At 49.0% G+C, this 23,274-nt stretch overlaps 1 protein-coding gene and 1 non-coding gene across 2 annotated transcripts in view; one reads left to right on the forward strand and one right to left on the reverse strand.

Moving 5' to 3' along the window:
• Positions 1 to 7,985, forward strand: part of NUDCD3 (NudC domain containing 3) — a 69,241-nt gene extending 61,256 nt beyond the window's left edge. The window contains exons 5-6 of the mRNA XM_043463467.1: positions 3,142 to 3,330; positions 6,262 to 7,985. Of these exons, the coding sequence (XP_043319402.1) occupies positions 3,142 to 3,330; positions 6,262 to 6,372 (300 nt within the window). The 3' untranslated portion in view covers positions 6,373 to 7,985. The remainder of the gene's footprint in view (positions 1 to 3,141; positions 3,331 to 6,261) is intronic.
• Positions 7,986 to 14,312: 6,327 nt separating this feature from the next.
• Positions 14,313 to 14,442, reverse strand: LOC122439009. The gene has a single exon (XR_006268750.1). It is a non-coding gene; the product is annotated as a small nucleolar RNA SNORA19 (small nucleolar RNA).
• Positions 14,443 to 23,274: the final 8,832 nt, after the last annotated feature.

Raw genomic sequence — 23,274 nt, forward strand, 5'->3', positions numbered from 1 at the left:
CTGCTGGGCGTCTGTGAAGGGAAAGTGAGACGCACGTTCACACACAGCCCTGCAGGCAGCCTGGTAGGTGACTGCCGAACCCTGGAAATGCCCACCTGGCCACCCACAAGTGTGTCAGCCCACCGTGTCAAGGGGTTACCCCTCCATGCGTGCATAGCGTGGCTGAATGCCAGGTCACTATGCTAAGAGAACAGCAGCCCAAGACACAGACCAACAAGACTGCAAAGCAAGTGTCGGGCTGAGGGGATCACCGACCAAGGGGACCAGGAACTTTAGGGTGTGGCTTGATAGTGGTGGCTACGTGGCTGCATTTGTCAAAACTCCTAGGACGGACGTACTCTCACAAGTGAGTTTTACTATGTGCCAGCTTACACCTCCACAAACCCAATTAAAAAAATATAACAGTGTTAAAAAATCAAAACAAATGTTAAACCATCAGACTACTTTATCAAAGATATTATTTTTAGACCTGAATCCTTGAGCCCCGTTCCAAGAACATTTTCCCTGAGTCCTCTGGATGTTACATTTCGTATTGCTCAACCTGGAAAAAGAATAAAGTTCTGACCCACTAGCACAGGAATGTGATGACATCGCATTGAGTGAAAGAAGCCAGGCATGGAACACATAGCCTTTGGGTCCGTTTCTGGGAAGTGTCCAGAAAAGGCAAATAAATGATTTGTTGCCAGGGCTGGGGGAGGGCAAGCCTTTGGGCAGAGTGGGGAGTGACTGCTCATGGGTACGGGTTCTCTTTTTGTGATGACGAGAATGTTCTGGAGCTAGGCAGCCTCTTTGAATGTGTTGAGTGCATTGAATTGCTCACCTGAAAATGGCTAATTCTACGTTGATGTGACTTTCACCTTAAAGGTGGTGCTAGGCTCATCTTAATGCCTGTTGGGTGTGCAGAGTGCCCGTGTAGACGTGTTCTGTGGAGGCAGGAGGCACAGGTAGTGAGGCCCCCCAAGCTCCCTGTCAGGATCAGTCCCGTGGTGCCCCCGAGCCGTGTTAGGCCCGGGTGTGCGTGGACCTGACTGAGACACCCCACCTGTGGTTTGTGTAAGAAGGACCAGCAGCAGAGCACCAGGGTGGGGTGCAGGCTGCCCCCCACACAGTGCCGTCGAGGGCTGTTGGCCTGAGCATGGCTCTGCTCTGCCTGTGGCATTGGGCGATCCAGGTGAGGTGCTGACTTCCAGGTAGAGGTAACAGTATGTAGGGCTTGCATTAATACTAATGATGCACGTTAAGAAAGATCTCAGCAGTGATAATGAGATCACTGCTGAGATCAGTGATCACTAACAAAGACATGAATAAAATAAATCCGAAGGGTTTGTTCTCTTTGGAGATTTATATTCTATAAGTGGAGTTGTCTCTCAGTATCCTCAGGGGGTTGATTGCAGGACCCCCTGAGGATACCCACATCCAAGGATGCTCTCGTCTCTTATATAGATGGTGTGTCTGCACATAACCTACACACATCCTCTCTTATACTTCATGGCATGTACCTAATACAATGCAAATGCTGTGTAAACAGTTGTTGCTGAAGGAGACAAGTTCAAATCTTGCTTTTGGGAACTTTCTGAAAATTTCTTTCCCAAGTATTTGTGATCTGAAGTTGGTTGAGTCAGTGGATAGAGGGCTGATTGTTCCTCAGAAGATCTCCTGGAATAGTATGGAGAGGGTGGGTTTCCCCTTCAGAAGCCTTTCACTGCACTGGCCCAGAGATCTGCAGTCCCATGAAGATGGGGCTCAGAGCTTGGCACTGGGGTCTTAGAGGGCCAGGTTAGGTCCATGCATGCAAGCAGGAGAGTAAGTCAGCAAAAAGCTGCCTGAGCAGCTGGGCAGAGCATCTGGACACAGAGAGTCTCTGACTGGAAACCGTGGTGTTGGCAGGGTAGAGGTCATTCATCTGATCAGGAGGGCAGGACCCCTGCCACCTCACCCCTGCCATCTGCACGGCCATGTCCACCCATGATGGTCAGAAGTGGGGCAGCCTTGTGTACTGGCTGTGCTCGCAGTTTTCTGGAGCTGTCTCCACTGTGTGACCTGCCCTGTCAGCGCCCACACCTCAGCCGCTCTCAGCGCCTGGGGCTGAGCTCTGCTGGACCTGGGCTCCGTAGGGGCTCTTGGTGCACCGGTGCAGAGGGCTGGAGCTGGCAGCACTGCCCCCCGCAGCCCATGTGCCTTGGGGCACGCTGACTTACGACCTGTGAGCACGCAGTATCTTCACAGATGTCACTTGTCAGGATTGCCCACTAGCCAGTCACATGTCCTCATGGTGCTCCTCTGAGTAAGAGCTGCTCTTGCTGTGGGCTCGTCATCTCTATCACCCCTGTACCCCTTTGGGCGTGACTGGGGGTTCCATCCTGTCTGAGAGTGGACAGTGTGAGGTAGGGTCGCAGCTCAGTCAATTCTTGGTCAGCTGGTAGAGAGTTTCCCTAAGAACCCAGCCGCTGGGTGTAGGAAGGGGTGTGGCCTGGGCCCTCCCTGTGTGGTCCCTGGGATGAGTGTACTTGGTTTCACCTTCAGGCCAACTCCTGCTATTCCGCATCTTGTCTCAGTTCTCATGCCCCGCCGACTCTTCTGTCGCCTCTCTGGGCTACACCATGAGGCTGGGCAGGAAGTGAGTCACGCAGTGGTCGCCCTGGCCAGGCCAGGGAGGACAGTGGGACAAAGAAGCCTGGGCGTCTGGTTGTGGGGGAGTCAGTCAGGCTGAATGCTTGGTCCCTTGTGTTCCAAGTACCCCCAGCAGGCAGGAGGCTGGCTGCTTTACTTGGAAGCAGGAAAGGTCATTGGCGGGTGGTGAGCTGATGGGGGCTCAACAGGTGGATGTTGAAAGAAGCTCCTGTTTGGGCCCAAGCTTCCCTTGGCAGCTCGGGAGGCTGTGACGGGGCCAGTTACCATGGGTGGTGCAGCTCAGAGCAGCTGGAAACGTCCCCTCTGATGAGCAGGCTGGGCTTCTGGTGACTGAGCAGGTGGGGTTGCTGATGCCTCTGGGGGGTCACTTTTTCTGGAGGACTGGGGACAAGGACCATAGGCACCGCTCAGTCCTAGTTCTGGAGAGTGGAATCCCCAGTGTCCCCACATTCCCCGGGTCCCCAGTGCCGCCTCCCCAGCCCTGACCCTGTCTCTGCCCTCGTGTGCCAGGTGAGCCTGAACAAGGTGGGCGAGTATTGGTGGAGCGCCATCCTGGAGGGCGAGGAGCAGATCGACATCGACAAGATCAACAAGGAGCGCTCCATGGCCACGGTGGACGAGGAGGAGCACGCCGTCCTCGACAGGCTCACCTTCGACTACCACCAGAAGCTGCAGGGCAAGCCGCAGAGCCATGAGCTGGTACGGGCACGCACCCTTCCTGGGGCTTGAGCTGGGGTGGATGGGGCATGCTGCTGTCTGTGCAGCTGCCTCCTGGGTCCCGACACGGCAGCCCGGGCCTGGTCACCCCCTGGGATGGGGCTCTGGTTCCGTGCCTGGACCAAGAGCCCAGGTGGCAGGGCTGAGAGGTGCCTGTCCAGAGGGTCCTGGTAACGCCAGCTCACACCTAGGGCTGTCCATCCCCTCAGCCCCTCCAAGACCCTCTATACAGGAGGAACAGCCTGGCACCACCCTGCCTCAGGTCCAGTGCAGGTTTGATCACAAAGGACCAGTGGGAAGAAAATTCTTCCAAATCACTTTCGAAGTCAGAGACCTGAGAAGTGTGGCTGGCCAGCAGCCACAGAAGCCTGGAGGACATCAGTGACTGGAGAGGAGACTCATCTGGAGCCTGTGGTGGCAGAGATGAGGATTAGACATGTGCTGTCTTTCTCCTGTTTGATACTCCCAAGAGTGGCTGTTTAGAGAAGAGAGTTCCAGTCTCAGTGTCCCAAGTAAACCGCATGGGGACTTGAGAGGGGGGTTGAGGTGTAGAGGTCACAGCACATGTTCAAGGTCCTGTAGCTGGTCTGGCAGCAGGGTGGGGTTTGAACCCGGAGCTGGTGTCAGGCTTGTCTGTCGTCCCTCCCTGAGTCTCTGAATTGTCTCTTGATCTGGTTTGCCAACCTTCCCTGGGCTTATGCAGCTGGAGGCCAGGACTGTGGTTGACCATTGGCTCCCAGGCACCTGGTGGTCTCATCTGTGGAAAGTGGTCTCAGGCTGTAATCCCCGAGCTGGCCTAACACAGGACATGGAGTGCAACCACCTCTGTGCACGTTTAGATGGCGGTTTTATCCAGTTAATGCTGCATTTGCCTGCAGCCACCAGATGAAAGAGCAGTCTGAACACCAGCCTGATTGGAGAGGGCCCTGGGCAACTGTTTAAAGTTTGGGTGTCTGGCCCCAGAGTTGGCAGGCATTTAGCCATGAGGTCTAAATAAGAAGCAAGAGGTCCCTGCTGATGAGCTCAGGGCTGGGATCCACCGATCCAAGAAGCATCTGAAGAAGAAACCAGAAGACACTGGTCTGATGGAAAGACTTCCGTGGTCGGAAGTGGTTCTGGCGGGACTTGCCATGGGCCCGGCAGTGCTGACCGTGATGGCACGAGTGCCTGGCTGAGTGCAGTGCCCTGTGGAGACCTTCAGTGGACACGTGGGAGCCCTTGGATGGTGGGGCAGGTGGTGGGACTCAGTGGTGACCCCTTGTCCAGCTGACCTGCTCCTGGACGGCCCGGCGCCTCAGGGCCGTGTTAGGAGAGGCAGGGGCACCAGCACTGCTGTCTGGGACTCCTCTGGGCTCAGCAGGGATTGGGAACGAATGTCTGCATATGGGGCCTGGCCTCCCAGGCTTCCCCCTGGACTGTCTTTGGCACACGGGGCCTTGAGGGACACGCAGTGTGGGGAGCCGGTTCGGAACTGAGAGAAGAGCGTGGAGGCATGAGGAGCCGGCAAAGCTCGCGTGGCCTAGTGGTGAGGCAGCTGGTCTCTGTGGTGTTGAAGCCCTGCACAGTCACCGTGGTCCCCGGAGGAAAGCGTCCCAAGGAGAAGAGAGTCAGCACGGCTGCAGGTGGCTGGATGAGGGTGGTGGGAGGAGAGGTGGCTTAAGAAAGTAGGAGGTGAGGGGCCTGGGGCAGCACCAGCGTGGGGAGCGGGCTGAGGACCCTGTGGGGCTGGAGCAAGAGGGCCCGTCAGACTGCCCATGACGAGGCTGGGGCACAGGGCATCGCCGTGGGTCGAACTCAGAGGGTGTGTCTCAAGTCGGAGCTCACTGGAGAGGGTTTGTCTCAGGATGCTCAGAAGAGGGGCGTGGAGTGAGACTGAGAAAGAGGAGGCTCAGAGTGGGCGGTGGGCACGCGCTGGAGGAGGTGGGATGGGCTGCAGGTCACCCTGTGACTGCTGGCACCCGGAGTCACCCGGTGGCCAGGGCCTGGGCCTCTTTGGTCCCTTCTCGGGGTGGCCTGCGGGCAGCAGCGCTGGCGGTGCCAGGTGCTCTTTCTAAGGTCCTTGGTGTGTGTCAGGTGGACCAAGTCGAGAGTGTTACATACTGCTTGTCTTTGACATGTTCGCTGCTGCACCACTTAGGTGTAATAACAGGGCAGAGAAGGCCACGTCAGGAGCCCTGCAGTCTTGTCGGACACCAGGAGTTTTCCCCTCAGCTCAGTCTGTCGGCCTAGAGGTTAAGAGGTGGGTAGGGCTTTCTGGCCCTGTGGCCGTGAGTCTCTTCATTGCTGCTCGTCAGAAGGAAGGGGAGAGGGTTTCCAGCCCAGTGTGTTTGCAGGGAGGACATGGAGGGCAGATGTGGGGACCTGGGGGGACAGGGGGCCTCCCTCACTTCGCAGCCTCCTGCTGCCGCCCCCGAAGCCTGGTGGTCCAGACTGGGATGATTGAGCCCACCTTTGATAACAGCTTTGGCCCCTGCCCCCAGTGGCTATGGGATCGGTGATTGGTGCGTGCAGAGTCAGACATCCTGAGGTCTCTCCCTTTGAGTCACAACCTAGGTCATTCCCAGACTATCTGAGAGCACAGGCCTGGAGACCACCACCCTTGCGCCTTGTCTCTTGAAAGGAGAGTAGAGACCCTTTCTTTACAGCTCAGTCAGCTTTGTGGGCTGTGGCCCTCAGGTCATTTGGAGGCTGGACAGATACTCCTGGTGAGCAGCGACAGCATCCAAACCAGGAAGATGGCCGGTGTTGCTCTGGGGACAGGATGGGGGGCAACCCGAATGTGGGGAGCACAGGCTTGCGGAGGGTCTGCTGTCACCCCAGGCAGGTCCTCTTCCGGAGGAAGTAGAGCAGAGTTCTGCTCTGGGATGTGCAGGCCTGGTGACTACAGTTAACCTCTCTATTTTCTGTTTGTAGAAAGTCCATGAGATGCTGAAGAAGGGGTGGGATGCTGAAGGCTCTCCCTTCCGAGGCCAGCGATTCGACCCGGCCATGTTCAACATCTCCCCGGGGGCTGTGCAGTTTTAATGACCGGAGGAGAGGACACCCTCGCCGGCAGGGAAGCGGGGCCTCAGCCATGCCCCTCAGCTCCCTCCTGCCGGGGACTCACTGTCTAGTTCACCTTTGCCATCCTTTCTTTCAAGGGTGAACCCGGCCTCCACCCTGGCCCTGTGTCTCCAGACTGTTTCAGAGCAGGGCGGGGCTGTGCGTCCTGTGCCGAGGGGGTGTGGGGGAGCAGGGGCTGTCTCAGCGGGCGCCGCTCTGGGCCCTGCCGGCGCCGCTCGCCGCTCCCTCCCTCCCTGCCTCCACTCGCTGCTCTGCTCGTCTGCTCTCTGCTTGCCGTTCTCGCGTGGGGCAGGCGTGGGTGCCCCTCGGCTGTGGAAGCGCAGGCAGGGATGTGCAGACTGAGGGCCGGGCTCGGGGCCAGTTTGGGGAAACTGCCGCCTTGCCCTCTTGCTGGGTGTGTTCTTGTGTAGTCTTGCCCGTCTGCTTGTACGTGTCCACTGCCTTCCTCAGCCTTGTCAAGGAGCCACGGAAACCAGGGTGCTGGTCTCTGGTTCTGGATGCTGGAAGAGTCTCTGGTGGCCTCAGGCACGGCACTGCAGGATCTCTGTCCTCTGAGTGGCCTGTCCTGCTGCCACCCGGCCTAGCACTTTCCCCTTGGGGAACTGGTTTTTGTCAGAGCGAGCTGGGCCAGGCCCCCGCAGGAGGCCCCATGTGTGTCCCTGCTTGCTGCAGCCCCCGGTCCTTTCTTGGCTGAAGCCCGGCTGTGCCTCCCAGAGCTTGGGGCCCTGCTCCCGCGGCTCTCCCAGAATTGCACGGCTGCACCCTGGAACCTGCCCTTGAGCTCTGTGTGCTGGACTAGGGGAGGAAGAGCCCTGGGGGTGGGGGCGTTCCTTCTAGAAACTTCCCCCTTCAGCTGCGTGGGTGGGAGCTGGTGCATTGCCATGTGTGGGGGCAGGTTTCTGGCTCACAGGGCCCTGTAGACACATCCCTGGGAAGCAGTTGCTTGCTCTGATGCCGTCATGGGAGCTGTGTTCACCTGGTGACTGGTAGGAGCACCACCAAGGGGGCACGGAGCCCTGTTGTTGGCTGTCGTCACTGAGGCTGGTCATGGAGCTGCTGAGGCCCCCCTTCAGCATCCTCTGGATCTCACTTGCCCCACGTAGTGAGAGGTCTCACCGGTCTGTGTGAGAACCGTTCTGGCACCGTTGCTTGGCACCATGCCTCTGTCTCCTCCCCGCCGCCACCCCCAGGGTGTCCTCTCCCGTCCCCAGGTGGGGTCTGAGGCCTGCACCTTGGCTGTTTGGGAGCTGTGGACTCCACGGTCAGTTGTCTTCCTTTTGCCTGATTTTATTTTCAAGTGTTTGCGTTTCTCCCCACCCCCCTGGGGGTCACAGCAGCTTGCTGGCATCTGGGAGTGGCGGACTAGGGGGCTTTCCATCCTGTGAGCAGCCTGTGCCCCTCGCTGCTGGCTTGGGCCCTGGAGTCTGTGCACTCTGCCTGTTTTCTCTCTTCAGACACGGCAGGAGCAGTTTGGCCACTGAGCTCCATCAGCTGAGGTCCAAGGAAAATGGGGTGCCTGCCTGCGAAATCACCCTGTCTCCGGTGTTGGTTTGCAATAAATCTGTATTTAAGCATTTCTGGGTCTGTGTGTGATATTTTCTGCCAAGACGATTTTCACTATGTGGTCATTACCCGAATTCTAGCCATCAGGCCCATGTATACAGCAAACACCAAAATGGGAATTCCTAAATAGCTCCCAAAGCTGTTTCTTATCCAGCCTGCATCCTGGCAAGACTTCACACAGCTTTCAGAAACATAATAAGCTTTCGATCAGGAAAAAAGATTGTAGCTCTAGAGCTGACATCCATTTCCAAGCAGGATTCAAAAGGCTTCGGCCAGAGGGTCCTCAGTGCCCCGTTTAGCTGCAGTGGCCCCAGAATGCTGGGCTCATGCTGTGCCTGCACCCCTCCAGGCACGCCATGCCTGTGGCACGTCCTGTGTGGCCTCCCTCCCCCACCCCCATTCCAGAACCTGGTGGGTATTTCTTGAATGAAGGAAGTATATAGACAGTCCAACAGTGAAATTACCAAGCAAACTCCCAGGGCAGAAATAATCTGCCAGGAAGGACAGCGCCATCTTCAACAGTTTGCCTCCAAAGTGTGCAGGAGGGAGAAGTCAGGAGCATTTTGTGTGCAAATGTGTCCAGGAGGTGGCAGCTGCCTTGCAGAGACCTGACCACTCCGAGTACAGTCTGAGGAACAGACCCAAACCCACCTCCAATCTGCTCCCCAGGCGGCCAGCTGGCAGCAGTCTCAACCCAGGGCGGACAAGTTGTTTCCGTGAATAGAGTGGAGTGTGGGCGTGGAAGCAGTCCTCGGTAAGCACTCTCTGCCTCTTGGACAGAGGGCAGGCTCCGGAGCAGAGCTGCCCCGGACAGTGGCGCACGCATGGGACTGGTCCCCCGTGGCCTGGGAATCAGGTTGTCCAAGCCTGGCTGCTCCCAGGCACACCTCTCCTGGACACAAGGTTGGTGCGCTGTCGCTTAGCTCGCTGATGCCCCCTGGAAATGGTTAGGGATCCCAAGGCCTCTCCTTCAGGTCACAACTTCAGGGGTGAGGACAAGAATAATCTGTGATTTCAGGCTCAGCTCACCCCTCGGCTTGTCCACAGGAGCTTGGTTTTATCTGCTCTATCTACATCCTTAGTTTTATTCTTCATAACTCAAGGTTGGGTCACCAGCCTGCTTTCAAAGGGAAGAAAGCTTCAGATGCTAGGTGGGGCCTTAGATCTCCCTGCCCCTGGAGCCTTAGGCTGGACGCCACTCCCTGCCCTGTTCTGCAGAATCTGGCATCTGCTGCCATTGGCGTGGGGAGGGGAGGGCTGGAATCACACCCTCCAGCCCCTGCTGGGAGAGTCTGGCTATTATGACTCAGACTTGGTGGTGCTGAGAGGGGTCAACCTGGTGAAGCAGGGTGACACCACTTGTTCACAGGGCACCCGTGGGCCTGAGGTGGCCATCCTCCCGCAGAGCAGGCCCAGGCCTGTCGTTTCTGGAGGAGGCCTTTGCAAGAGAGGTGTCTGGACCTGAGGGTGAGTCAGGGCTTCTCCAGGGAGTTCAGGCCAAACGTTCAATCACCTCTGTCCTGGTTCCTCTTGGGAGGGATCCTAGGCTTTTGGCCAGCGCTGGCTGGGGCATTGGAGACATTTTGGCTCAAACTCCCCGTGTACAATGGCCACAGGGAAAGCGTCACCACTGAGGCATGAGCTTGGCCCCACTCGTGCCCCCATTCCCAGTGGAACCCCCTCCCTCTGGACTTTTGCATCGCCCCAGAGATGGTCTGGCTCTGCATATAGATGCTGAAGGGGGGCAAAGCACCGCCCAGCACCATTCACCCACTGAAACCCTGACAGCCCAGACACTCCGAGAGAGGCCCCAGAGGGCACTTCAGAGGCCGCAGCGGAGTAATGGTGGGGGGTGGGCAGTTGGCAGAGGTCCCTCCTGCAGGGATGGCCAGCCTGCTGCCTGAGGGACAGGGTCATTGGGAAGCTGCTCAGGTTATGACCTTGCAGGGACCAGGGTCAGGAACATCGTGTTAGGGTTAGAGTGTCCCCTGGGGGGCCCGGACTGCAGAGGTGTGGCATGGGGAGTCAGCAGCCCCCAAAGAGGGTGTGTCTGGCCTAGAGTGCCCACAGAGGGTTTGGGGTTAACAGGCCAGGGAGGGGCTGCAGAGCGGGCCCTCAGGTGGGGCAGGTGCCAGCATTCTCAATGACCGCCCATCAGGGCCAGGCTGGTGCAGAGGACCCAGGGTGGGAGACCACAGTCCAAGGTGCGAGGTGCCAGCAGAGGGCAGAGGACAGCAAAGGGAAACAGAGGCAGGGGCAGGAAGGAGGGGAGAGGAGGGCACTGCTGAGCCCCACACAAGCTGTGTTCGTAAACAGCCCCATCCGTTGAGCACAAAGCATCCACAGGAGCCACCCTGAGTGTGGGATTTGCGCCAGCTCCTTCCGGGGGTGTCAGCACACACATCAGTGGTTCATTCCAGCATCAGTACCAGCAGCTGGGAGGACTTAAGATGTGACCTACAGGGCCAGAAACTAGGTGGGAATCCAGATGCTTCCCAGAGTCTGAGCAGTGCTGTCCACCCACCCTGGCGGAGCACCCTGGATCCAACCATTGGGTTAGCAGTGTGTTTGGGGCCCACTGGCAATGTGCTGGCCCTCGCCTGCCTTCATTCAGGAGAGGGCTGGTGGTGCTTGCTAGAGAGGGAGGTTGCGTTTTTGTGCTCCAGATTCCTTCTACCTCATTTCAAGACACTCAGGGTCCAAGAGGGAGGAAGGAAGGAAAAAGGGAGAGCAAGCAGCAGGCAGGTGGGGAGTTTGGGCCCCCTCCTAGCTTCTGGACCACTTTCCTATCAAGAGGTTGGATACGGGGTTCCTTGGGACACCGTCAGAGGCCTCCTCTGGTGGAGAGGGTAGCAGGGCTCACCCCTCCCCACGGGAACTCTGATCCCACTGGCCTGTTCCACCTGCTGCGACACCTCCCCTGGGGTTCCTGCCCAACCCGACTATCCCAGGGGCTACAGTGGGCCCTGCTCTGTCTGAGTGCCTCACCCCAGTGACAGGAGAGGGTTCGTGTGTTCAAGTCCTTGGTTAGGGGGATGCAGGTGGTGTTTCTGGAACATTCTATCGCGTTCCGTTGGACTGGACACCATCGGGACATCCTGGGACTCCGTAGATCAGCGTCTCCCAGTGACAGTCACAAGAGCACATCCCGTGTTTATGGTTAGTAACAAGCGACAAGGTCTCTGGGACCCCCAGCTCCCTGGGTTAGTGACTCACGTGAAGCCCAGAGATCTGGGGCAGGCCAGGGTGTGGGCAGGCACCCCACACACCCTTGGGCCTGGGGCCAGGGATGTGGCGATGAGGGCCCAACAAGGCCAGGTCTTGAAAGTCTGTGCCAGGTGACAGGTCCTGAAAAGGTACCTGTGACCCCAAAAGGTACATCGTGACCCCAAGCTTGCCCCCCGTCACCATCGCCTTCACACCTGGAGAGGTGGGTGCATCCGTGAGTCTCCCCAACTCTGCTCCTGGCCTCTGCTCCCCTCCCCGCTCCGCTCCCCTCTCCCCTCTGCTTTCATCCTTCTCTCCCTTCTGCTTCCCACTCCCCACCTCCACTTTTCTCTCCCCTCTTCTCCTCTCCCCGCTGCTTCCATCTCCCCTCTGCTCCCATCCTTTCCCTCCTCCCTCTACTCTCCTCCCCACCGCCTCAGGCCTTCGTCTCCTGACCTGAAGGCAAGAAGATGACCACACCTTTTAACATGTTTATTGTGGTACCATATGCATGATATAGCGGAGAAGGCAATGGGGCCCCAATCCATTACTCTTGCCTGGAAAATCCCATGGATGGAGGAGCCTGGTGGGCTGCAGTCCATGGGGTCGCTAAGAGTCGGACACGACTGAGTGACTTCACTTTCACTTTTCACTTTCCTGCATTGGAGAAGGAAATGGCAACCCACTCCAGTGTTCTTGCCTGGAGAGTCCCAGGGATGGGGGAGCCTGGTGGGCTGCCGTCTATGGGGTCGCACAGAGTCGGACACGACTGAAGTGACTTAGCAGCAGCAGCAGCAGCGTGCATGATGTAGAATTTAGCATCTTACCCGTGTTGAAGCGTGCAGTTCCATGGCATCAAGTGCATTCACATGGGTCTGCAGTCATCACCACTGTCCACATCCAGAATTTCTTTATCTTCCCAAAGCGAAATTCCATATCGGTTAAAAATTTTTTAAATTCATTGCAGGTATTGGAAGTGAGATTTAGCAGGTGGCATCTGGGCAGCTGTGGCCACAGCAGGTGGGTGGAGCCAGCTACTGCAAACCCCTTAGCTCCACACTGCCCACCGACACTCCCTCAGGCTTGGAAATGGGGGCAGGGGAGTTCACGTCAGAGTGCTTTAATGACGGGAAGAAATGACCAGCCATTGCTTCCTATGAGGGTGGTGGGGGCTTGTGGGCCAAAATATGCCGTCGGGCTCTCCAAGCTGGAAAAGGCCAGGAAAAGGATTCTCTCCGAGAGCCTCGAAAAGAACACAGCCCTGCCAACATTGCTTCTCGCCCCACGAGACCCATCTGGGGCTTCTGACTTCCAGTACTCTGAGAAAATAACCATGCCATTTTTTTTTTAAGTTATTTATTTATTTTTGACTGCACTGTTTTCGTTGCTGCCTGTAGGCTTTCTCTAGTTGCGACGGGCAAGGGCCTCTCTAGTTGCAGGGCGCAAGCTTCCTGTGATGGCTTCTCATTTTGGAGCACAGGATCTAGGGTGCACAGGCTTCAATTGTCATGCCTCACAGGCTCAGCTGCCCCATGACATGTGGGATCCTAGTTCCTAGACTAGGGATTGAACCCATGTACCCTGCATTGGCAACAAATTCTTAACTACTGGACCACCAGGGAAGCCCCAAATGTGTTATTTTAAGCTACTAAATTTGTGGTATTTGTTAAAAGCAGCAGTAGGAAATTAACATGCGTGAGTGCTAGGCACTGTCAATATTTTATATTTTAACTGGTCTAATAGGTGGGTGCTGGTTTCTCATTGTGATTTAATTTATATTTTTCCAATGGCTAACTGTGGTAAACATCTTTTCATGTGCCTTTTGCCATCCATATATTTTTTGGTGAAATGTCTGTCAAATATTTTGCTTATTTCCTAATTGGACTAATTGTTTTAAAAGTTTTAAATTTTTAAAATATAGTCTGGGTAAAAGTCCTTTGTCAGATATGTGATTTGCAAATATTTTCTCCCTGTCTGTGATTAAATCTTTTTAATCTTTTAGCACAGACTTTCTCCGAGCTAAAGTTTTTAATATTGGCAAGGTCCAATTTATTAAAATTTTTTTATAATTCATGCTTTCAGTATCATTCTGTTTTGAGCTAAGGTCCTTGTAGACAGTGTATAGTTGGGTCATGTTTTTTAAATCCATTCTACCAATCTCTGTCTTTTAATTGGTGTATTTAGACCAATATATTTAAAGTAATCATTGGTATATTAGGCTTTTGTTGGTCATTTTAATATTTCTTTTCTGTTTTTGTTTCTTTTTTCATTCCTCTGTTTCTTTTTCATTGGCTTTCTTTTCATTTCTTGAACCTTTTTAATAAGTCTACTCTGATTTATTTGTAACATTTTTTTATATAGTGCCTTCTATAGTTTTATTTAGTGATTGCCCTAAGTATCTCATACACATATATAACTGGTCCAGTGGTGTTGACATTTTCTCACTTTGAGTCTAGCCATTTTACTTTTGTTAATGTCTCTTTATTCTTCTAAGTTTTAAAATACATTTGTCCTCAGTATTTTCTCTACATTGAGAAACCACATCAGATGGTATTAGGATTTTTACTTTAGCCATGAAATGTTATTAAAGAAATTCATGCAGTGAAGTAGTCTATTGTGTTTATTTATTTTTTGGCCACCTCACATGGCTTGTAGGCTCTTAGTTCCCTAGCCAGGGATCAAAACCAGCCCCTGGCAGTGGAAACGCAGAGTCCTAACCACTGGGTCACCAGGGATTCCCTGTTTTCTTTATATTTGTCCTCTCCATTGTTCTTTTCTTTTTTTTTTTTTTTTCTTTATTTTTTAAATTTTAAGAAACACAGGGTTAATAATAATAGCTATCATTTATTTAGCCAACTGTTAAGTGGAGTCTCATGGAACAGTAAAAAGTTAGAAAAGTTAGCCTATTTTTCAAAGAAAAGAAACGGAAGCTCAGAGTATGTAAACAATGCACTGCTGGAGCTAGAATTAAAATCCAAGGCTAATGAAAAGATTACGCTATATTTCAAACCATCACATAATCCTTTCGAATCCTAGTTCCATAAAAACAAACCAAAAAATCCCTAAATGGTCACATATTTGTAGACAGAGACCTGCTACTTACCTAATTCATCTGAACATTTAATAAAACTGTTTGTCTGAAGGAGACTGGCAGTATTACTATTTAGTTATACTGCTAATTAACCTTCAATTATTTGTATAGCACAGAAGAAATAACACTGCTCACACACAGGAGAGAAAGCAGGTCAATGACATGTGCACTCCATTGTTCTTTTCTTGAAAAAGGTCCTTGCCTTCTACTGTCATTATATCTGGAGAGCTTCCTTTAGCCATTTTTAAAGTTAGATCTGATAGCAACAAATTCTCTTAGTTTTTCTTCATCTTGGAATACTTTTATTTCCCCTGCATTCCTGAGGGGTAATTTCACTGGATTTTGCAGTTGACTATTCCCTTTTTTCCAGCACATGAAAAATAATATGATAAAACAACAACAACAAAAAAGAAAAATGATATTGTGCCACTCACTTCTGAGCCACCAGGGTTTCGGGTGAGAAATCTGCTGGCATTTGAATGATATTCCTCTATAGAAATTTATTGTTTCAGACTCTTTTGAAGATTTCTTCTTTGTTTTCAGAAGGTTAGTCATGATGTCTTGGTGTGGATCTTTTTAGGTTTTTCCTATCTGGGGTTTGCTCAGCTTCTTGAATCTGTACATTTATCTCTTTTGTAAAAATTGGGATGTTTAAAAAGACGCCATATATTAAATTACTTTTTCAGCCCCATATTCTTTCTTCCTGCCTTCTAATATAATAAGAATGATGCAATATGAATGTTGAATCTTGTGTCCTTATTCCATAGATCTGTTCATTTTATTTTTCAGTCTATTTTCTGCCTGTTGTTCAGAATGAGTAAATTCTATAGATCTTTCTTTAAGTATACTGATTCTATCCTCTGTCATCTCCAATCTACTGGAGAGTTTATTCAGGAAAGTTTTTAATTTGGTTAGTGTATTTTTCAGTTCTATAATTTATACTTTACAGAAAATATTAATTTTTTTAAATAAAAAAATTTTTTCCTACCCCTAACCCCACCTCTGTCAACCACCAATCTGTTCTCTGTATCCTTGAGCTTTTTTTTTTATGTTCCACTTATAAGAGACATTATATGGTATTTGTCTTCCTGTCTCTGACTTATTTCACTTGGTGTAATGCTCTTGAGGTCCATCCATGTTGTCAACCAATGGCAGGATTTCATTCTTTTTTTATAACTGAATAATATTCCGTCAGATGTATATATCACAATTTCTTTATCCATTCATCTCAGTGGACACTTAGGTTGTTTTTTTTGTCTTGGCTACTGTAAATAATTCTACAGTGAACATGAGGGAACATATATCTTTTTGAAGATTGTAAGCAATGGAGAAAGAGTTCTTAAACAGCCACCCTCAGGCAGAGCAAAAAGTAATAGACCCAGGTGCTCTGCCTTTCTATGAAGAAAACCTGTTAGCTAATCATCATGACTGAGGCCTAAGGGGCAGGTTTCTAATTAGATATGCATTTAGGGGCTGCTGCTGCTGCTGCTAAGTCCCTTCAGTCGTGTCCGACTCTGTGCGACCCCATAGACGGCAGCCTGCCAGGCTCCCCCGTCCCTGGGATTCTTCAGGCAAGAACACTGGAGTGGGTTGCCATTTCCTTCTCCAATGCATGAAAGTGAAAAGTGAAAATGAAGTCGCTCAGTCATGTCCTACTCTTAGCAACCCCATGGGCCACAGCCTACCAGGTTCCTCCGTCCATGGGATTTTCCAGGCAAAAGTACTAGATTTAGGAGCTAATTGTAATCTTTTCCAGAGACCTCGGAGGGTGGATGTTCTATTTACCCCCTGCCATGCTACAGCAGCCATGTCTTCTGGTGGCAGGGAGTGGGGGGATCTTTACCTGCATTAGTGCCCTTGTTTTTATGTTTGGTGCCCGTTTTTCTGTGACTGACCCACCCAGGAAGCACCTCTTGATCACCCGGTTCTGATGAGCAGGAGGGCTTTTATTCCTGGGTCCCACAGGATTGTGGCAGTTGGAGAGATGGTTCTTGTGAGGCTGCTACTCCCAGGACACTGCACAGACTGAACTGAGGCGCCTCCTCCAGCCTTGCTGTGAAAAAGGCTTCTTTGCTTCTCTTAGAGCATCAGCTTGAGGGGCAAACTTCAGGTTTGGCACACATTTTGTGGCTTACAGAGCTGCTCTCAAGGAATGTAGGCTGTTGTCACCATCTTGACACTCTCCATCTGTCTTGCTTCAGCTCACTGGAGTCACCAAGAAAAGAGTTACACTCATCTGGAGCCCTGATTTTTGTGGCTGTGGCCCAGGGGATAACTCCAGATCACCTAACTCTGGTGGCCAGTGCGGCTCACTCTTGCAGTTCCACAGGACTGTGTGTACTTGTGTATTTTAAAAACTGTTACCTGAGGGTCTGGCTTCCAGCCAGCATGAACCTAGGTACAGAGATCCTCTTCTTTGGGACATTGACTTGTCTTGGCACATTCTCAACTACTGGGAGCTATTAAAAATGTAATAGGCTGTTTGGACAAGCACAAAATTTGAGAGACAACAAAAAGTTGGGTCAGGGTTGAACAAGATTTCTATACAAGGTAGCTCTTTTCAAGACTAGGAGAAGTGGTTGTTTTATTTATTGGATAGAAGCTTACACATAGAGTCAAGCAAAATGAAGCAACAGAGAAATAGTTTTCAAATGAAAGAAGAAGGCAAAACCTCAGAAAAAAGCTTTAATTAAATAATTAAATAGTATTTAATTATTTACCTGATAAAGAGTTCAAAGTAATTGTCATAAAGATGATCACTGAACTGGGGAGAAGAATGGATGGACACAGTGTTCTCACATCTTGTTGTTCAACAACAAGATGGAAAATATAAGAAAGTACCAAATAGAAATAACAGAGCTCACAACATTGAACATAAATTAATTATATTCCAATAAAAAAATTCTAAAAAAAAATAACAGAGCTGAAGCATACAATAACTGAACTGAAAAAGTACATCAGAAGTGTTCAACAGCAGACTACATGAAGCAGAGAGGAAAAAAAATCATTAGATTTTTTCAGCATATACTTTGCAGGCCAGAAGGGAGTGGCATGATATATTCAAAGTGATGAAAGGGAAAAAACCTCCAACCAGGAACACTTTACCCAGCAAGGTTATCCTTCAGAATTGAAGGAGAAATGAAGAGTTTTATGGATAAACAAAGCTAGAGGAGTTCATTACCACTAAACAAGAAATGGTAGAGGACCTTATTTAAGCTGAAAGAAAGGTTGCTAAGTAGTGAAAGGACACATATGAAAGTGTAAATCTCATTGGTAAGGGTAAATAGATAGTAGTGTTTTAATTACTTATAAAGCTAGTATGGTGATTAAAAGACAAAAGTAGTAAAAATGAGTTTAGTAATTAGCTAAGGGATACATTGAAAGTGCAAGTCGCTCAGTTGTGTCTGACTCTTTGTGACCCCATGGACTATACAGTTCATGGAATTCTCCAGGCCAGAATACTGGAGTGGGTAGCCTTTTCCTTCTCCAGGGGATATTCCCAACGCAGGGATCAAACCCAGGCCTCCCGCATTACAGGCAGATTCTTTTCCAGCTGAGCCACAAGGTAAAATGTGACATCAAAAATATTAAGCCAAGGGTGACAAAGTACAAAAATGTTGAGTTTTAGAATGGGCTCAAACATAAGTTGTTAATCCACTTGAAACAGACTGTTAAGGATATAAGTTGTTATATGTAAGCAACATGGTTACCAGAAAGCAAAAACTTACAGGAAATACACAAGATAAAGAGAAAGGAATATAAGCATACTACTTAAGAAGTAAAGTCACAAAAGAAGACTTTTTTTGAGTCCTCTCAAAGAGAAGAAAGGAACAGAGAAACTACAAAAAGAGCCAGAAAACAATTAACAAAATGACAATAAGCACATGTCTGTCAATAAAATTTATAAGTGGGCTAAATTCTCCAAAGACATAGAGTGGCTGAAAAAACAAATGAGCAACCACAACAAAAACCAGTACCCATCTCTCGGCTTCCTACCAGACTCACTTTATTTTTGTTTTTATTTTTATTTTTCAACATTAAAAAAAATGTTTTAATTGAATAATAATTGCTTTACAGAATTTTTTGGTTTTCTGTTACACATCAACAAGAATCAGCCATAGATGCACCCATGCCCCCTCTCTCCGGCACCTCCCTCCCTCCTTTCTCTCTCCCCATTCCACCCTTCAGCCTGTCACAGAGCCCCTGTTTGAGTTCCCTGAATCATACTGCAATTCCCTTTGGCTATCTATTTTACACATGGTATTATAAATTTCCATGCTACTCTCTCCATACATCTGCCCTAAAAAACAGGATGGTTTTTATTTACTTATTTTTTATTTTTTCATTTATTTTTGTTAGTTGGAGGCTAATTCCTTTACAATATTGTAGTGGTTTTTGCCATACATTGACATGAATCAGCCATGAATTTACATGTGTTCCCCATCCTGAACCCCCCTCCTACCTCCCTCCCCATCCCATCCCTCTGGGTCATACCAGTGCACCAGCCCTGAGCACTTGTCTCATGCATCCAACCTGGACTGGCGATCTGTTTCACACTTGACAATATACATGTTTCAGTGCTATTCTCTCAGAACATCCCACCCTCGCCTTCTCCCATAGAGTCCAAAGAACAGACTCACTTTAAATGTAAGGACACACAGGCTGAAAGTGAAGAGATGTGAAAAAGATATTTCCATGCAAGTGGAAACCAAAAGAAAATTGGAATAGCTAAACTTATGTCAGACAAAAGAGACATTAGAGAAAAGGCTGTAATGAGAGACAAAGGTGTTGTGTAATGATAAAGGAGTCAGTCCAACAAAAGGATATAACAATTGTATATGCACTAAACACAGGAGCACCCGAATACATAAAGTAAATATTAACAGGCCTAAGAGGAGGAATAGACAGCAGCACAATAGTACTAGGGGATTTTAATACCCCACTTACTTCCACACAGAAAATCAGTAAGGGAACATTGGTTTTAAGCAACATGTTCAGCAGATGGACTTAACAGATATTTTTAGAACAATCCATCCAAAAGCAACAGAATACACATTCTTCTTAAGTGCACATGGAACATTTTCCAAGATAGCTTGTATGTTAGACTATAAAATAAGACTTAATCAATGTAAGAGGACTGAAATTACATCAAGCACCTTTTCTAAGCACAATGGTATGAAACTAGAAATTAAGTACATGAAGAAAACTGGAAAATTCATAAATATGTGGATATTAAACAACATGCTACTGAACAACCAATGGATTGAAGAAGAAATTAAAAAAATACCTTGAGACAAACAAAAATAAAAATGTCTGAATAGCATACCAAAATTAACGGGATACAGCAAAGGCAGTTCTAAGAGGGACGTTTTCTTTTCATATGTTTAATTGAACAAACATTTACTAAGCACCTACTTTGTGCCAGGCACTGTGTTAGGCACCCTCACTGTGTAGTGTCCCCACAGCATTGTAATCTGCTCAGAAATGAAACCAAGATAAAGAAAATTGTCACAACCCTACAAACTAGGGGCGGGTGGAAGTGGGCAGAGTGAATGCAGGCAATTCCTGTGCCAAAAAACACACCCACCAGAAACTTGTTTTCTTTCTTGGGACAAATCTCTACTAAGTCGTTGTTTTGAAACATCTCCATGTGTACTGAGAGGGAAGTTGCTGTCACCACATCCCCACGCACTGGTGCCTGATGGACATTCGAATACTCTGAACACTACTCAAAAAAAGAAAGTGGCCAAGGAAGGTATTCATATTTGGATTAGAAGAGCCTTTTTTTCAGTTAATGTGGTTGCAACAACCCTTAAGAAAGATATAAACATCCCTGCCTTGACAGCATAAATGTTTAAGGTAGACCTAGTTTTGGATTCCTGAGTCAGAATCATTCAGTTATCTACAACCTCATAAGGCCAGAGAAGCGAAGAGAGATTTCACTTCTGGGGAGGAGAGAGTGGACAGCACCTCTGGTTTGGAAGCATGACACACTGCACCTGCATTTACAGAAGCAACGCAAATAAGAGGACATCCTAGTGCTACGACTTGAGACGCCCTCTCTCTCACACACACTGGGGACTCAGGAGCAGCCCTAGTTGCTGGCCCCCAGCTTGGAGAGGCCCTGGTGGAAGCCTTGCAGGGCCTAGATCTTCCCACGCAGCGCCTCCAGGAAGCTCTTCGGCTCCACCTTCAAGAGGTGGTGTCCGTACTTGCTCTCCTCGATGTCTGTCTTCAGAGAACCCACCTCGTCTTCCAGGTTCCTGCTGTCTCTCTCTGCTGCCTGTAACTTCTCAGAGATGTGCTCACACTCTGACATGAGTGGAGGTGTGATTTCACTTTGTTTTCAGAGGTCTTTCAGCTTCATCTCTTTTTCTTGGACTCCAGATCCTCAACTCTTCTCTTCAACTGGATATTCTTCTCCTTCTCTCTTGTTTATCTCATTGTACTGCTGGTCCAGCTCATCAGATCTTGTTTGGAGCCAGTCATTCTCATTGTGGTCTCTTCTATTGCCCTGTGATGGCTGCCGACACTTGTAGTGCTGCGATCAGCTGAGCATTACCAGGAGGGAAGTTTATAGCAATAGATATCTATCTCAAGCGGAAAAAAACATCTTGAACAACCTAAATTTATACCTCAAGGAACAACAAAAAGGAGAAGAAAGCCCAAAGTTTGTAGAAGGAAGGCAATAACAAAGCTTAGAGTAGAAATAAGTGAAATAGAGGTTAAAAAGACAATAGAAAAGATCAATGAAACTAAGATTGGATTCTTTGAAAAGGTAAACAAAATTTACCAACATTTAGCTAGACTTGCCAAGAAAAACAGAGAATATATAAATAAGATCAGAATTTCATGAAAGAGGAGGTACCATAGAAGTACAAAAAACCATAACCGCTATGAACAATTATACAACAATAGAGACTGCTATGAACAAGTATACACCAACAAATTGGACAACCTCGAAAAAATTGATAAATTCCTAACAACATATGACTTGTGCTATGCTGTGCTTAGTCACTCAGTCACGTCCAACTTTTTGTGACCCCATGGACTGTAGCCCACCAGGCTCCTCTGTCCATGGGGATTCTCCAGGCAAGAATACTGGAGTGGATTGCCATGTCCTCCTCCAGGGGATTTTCCCAACCCAGGGATTGAACCCAGATCTCCCACATTGCAGGCAGATTCTTTACTGTCTGAAAGCCACCAGGGAAGCCCATACCAGGACTTAGTCATGATGAAATATTAATAGAAGATCTGAGCAGACTGATTACCAGTAAGGAGATTGAAGCCATGATAAAAATCTCCCAACAGACAGAAGTCCAGACCGGATGGCTTCACTGGTGAATTTTACCAAACATTCAAAGAAGAATTGATACCAAACCTCCTAAAACTCTTCCAAATAACAGAATAGGAGAGAACTCTCCCAAACTCATGGGATAGCAATATCCTGATACCAAAACCAGACAGGGATGCCACAAGAAAAGAAAATTACAGGCCAATATCCCTGATGAACATAGATGCAAAAATTGTTAACAAAATATGAACAAATTGAATTCAACAATTCATTAGAAGAGTCCTACACTATGGTCATGTGGGGTTTGTTCCAGGGATGCAAGGATTCAACATCTACAAATCTGTCACTGTAATACATGTGAAAGAACAAAATGAAGGGTAAAAACCATGTGATCATCTCGATAGATTCAGAAAAAAACATTTGACAAGATTCAACATCCATTTATGATTAAAAAAACTCAACAATTGTGGGTATAATTTTTACTTTGTAGAAAATATTTTTCTTTATAGAAAAATTTTTATTAAAAAAACTTACAAAACTTCTTTGAGGTTTTTCCATTTCTTGTTTCTTGGAGAAAACTTGTAATTGCTTGGCTTAGTGAAGCATTTTCATGATGGCTGCTCTAAAATTCTTGCCTGATAATTCTAACTGCCAATTTAGCTTGGCATTGGCATTAGTTGATTGTCTTTTCTCATTCAAATTGTGGTTTTCCTGGTTTTTGGTATGATGAGGGATAATTTTTTTATTATATCCTGGATATTTTGGTTATCGTGTTGAGTCTTGATCTTATTTAACTCCTCTATTTAGCAGGTAGTCACACTTCTCAGGTTTAATGTATACTTTGAGGCTTACTTTTATAGATTGTGGCAACAGTGTTTACTGCCTGTACAGATGTGAGGGTTGGACTATAAAGAAACCTGAGCACCGAAGCGCTGATGCCTTTGAACTGTGGTATTGGAGAGAGCTCTTGAGAGTCTCTTGAACTGCAAGGAGATCAAACCAGTCAATCCTAAAGGAAATCCATCCTGAATATTCATTGGAAGGACTGATGCTGAAGCTGAAACTCCCATACTTTGGCCATCTGATGCGAAGAACTGACTCATTGGAAAAGACCCTGATGCTGGGAAAGATTGAAGACAGGAGGAGAAGGGGACGACAAAGGATGAGATGGTTGGGTGGCATCACCAACTCAATGGACATGAGTTTGAGTAAACTCCGGAAGTTGATGATGGACAGGGAAGCCTGGCATGCTGCAGTCCATGGGGTCACAGAGTCGGACACGACTGAGTGACTGAACTGAATTGAACTGAATAGTGTTTAGTTTTCAGAGTTCTTGCATGGTGGCACAGCCTGTAAGGCAAGGCACATTTTTATTAGGCCTGGGGCTCTGAAAGGCACTGGATGGAGGTGGGGAGACACAGGGCTCCATGATCCTGCTTGTCTTGACATCTGATGGGAGAGCACAGAACACCAGCTCTGCTGGGCCTCCCCTCTCCCATCCTTTGGCCTGAGAATAGCTTTCCTGTTGTCTGTTTTGTTGATGTCTGGTGTCAATCCAGGTTGCAAGCCCCTGTACTCAGCCCTGGGTATGTATGAGAGATAAAAAGAAATCCAGGGACACACAGCATGTTGTTCTCAAGTCCCGTGACCCCAGGCTGCCTGCCTTCTCCTTTCCAGGTTTCAGGGTCCTTTTATGGGTGTCTGCTGG

The sequence above is a fragment of the Cervus canadensis genome, chromosome 3 (genome assembly GCF_019320065.1).
Source record: "Cervus canadensis isolate Bull #8, Minnesota chromosome 3, ASM1932006v1, whole genome shotgun sequence".
In the NCBI taxonomy this organism is placed as follows: domain Eukaryota; kingdom Metazoa; phylum Chordata; class Mammalia; order Artiodactyla; family Cervidae; genus Cervus; species Cervus canadensis.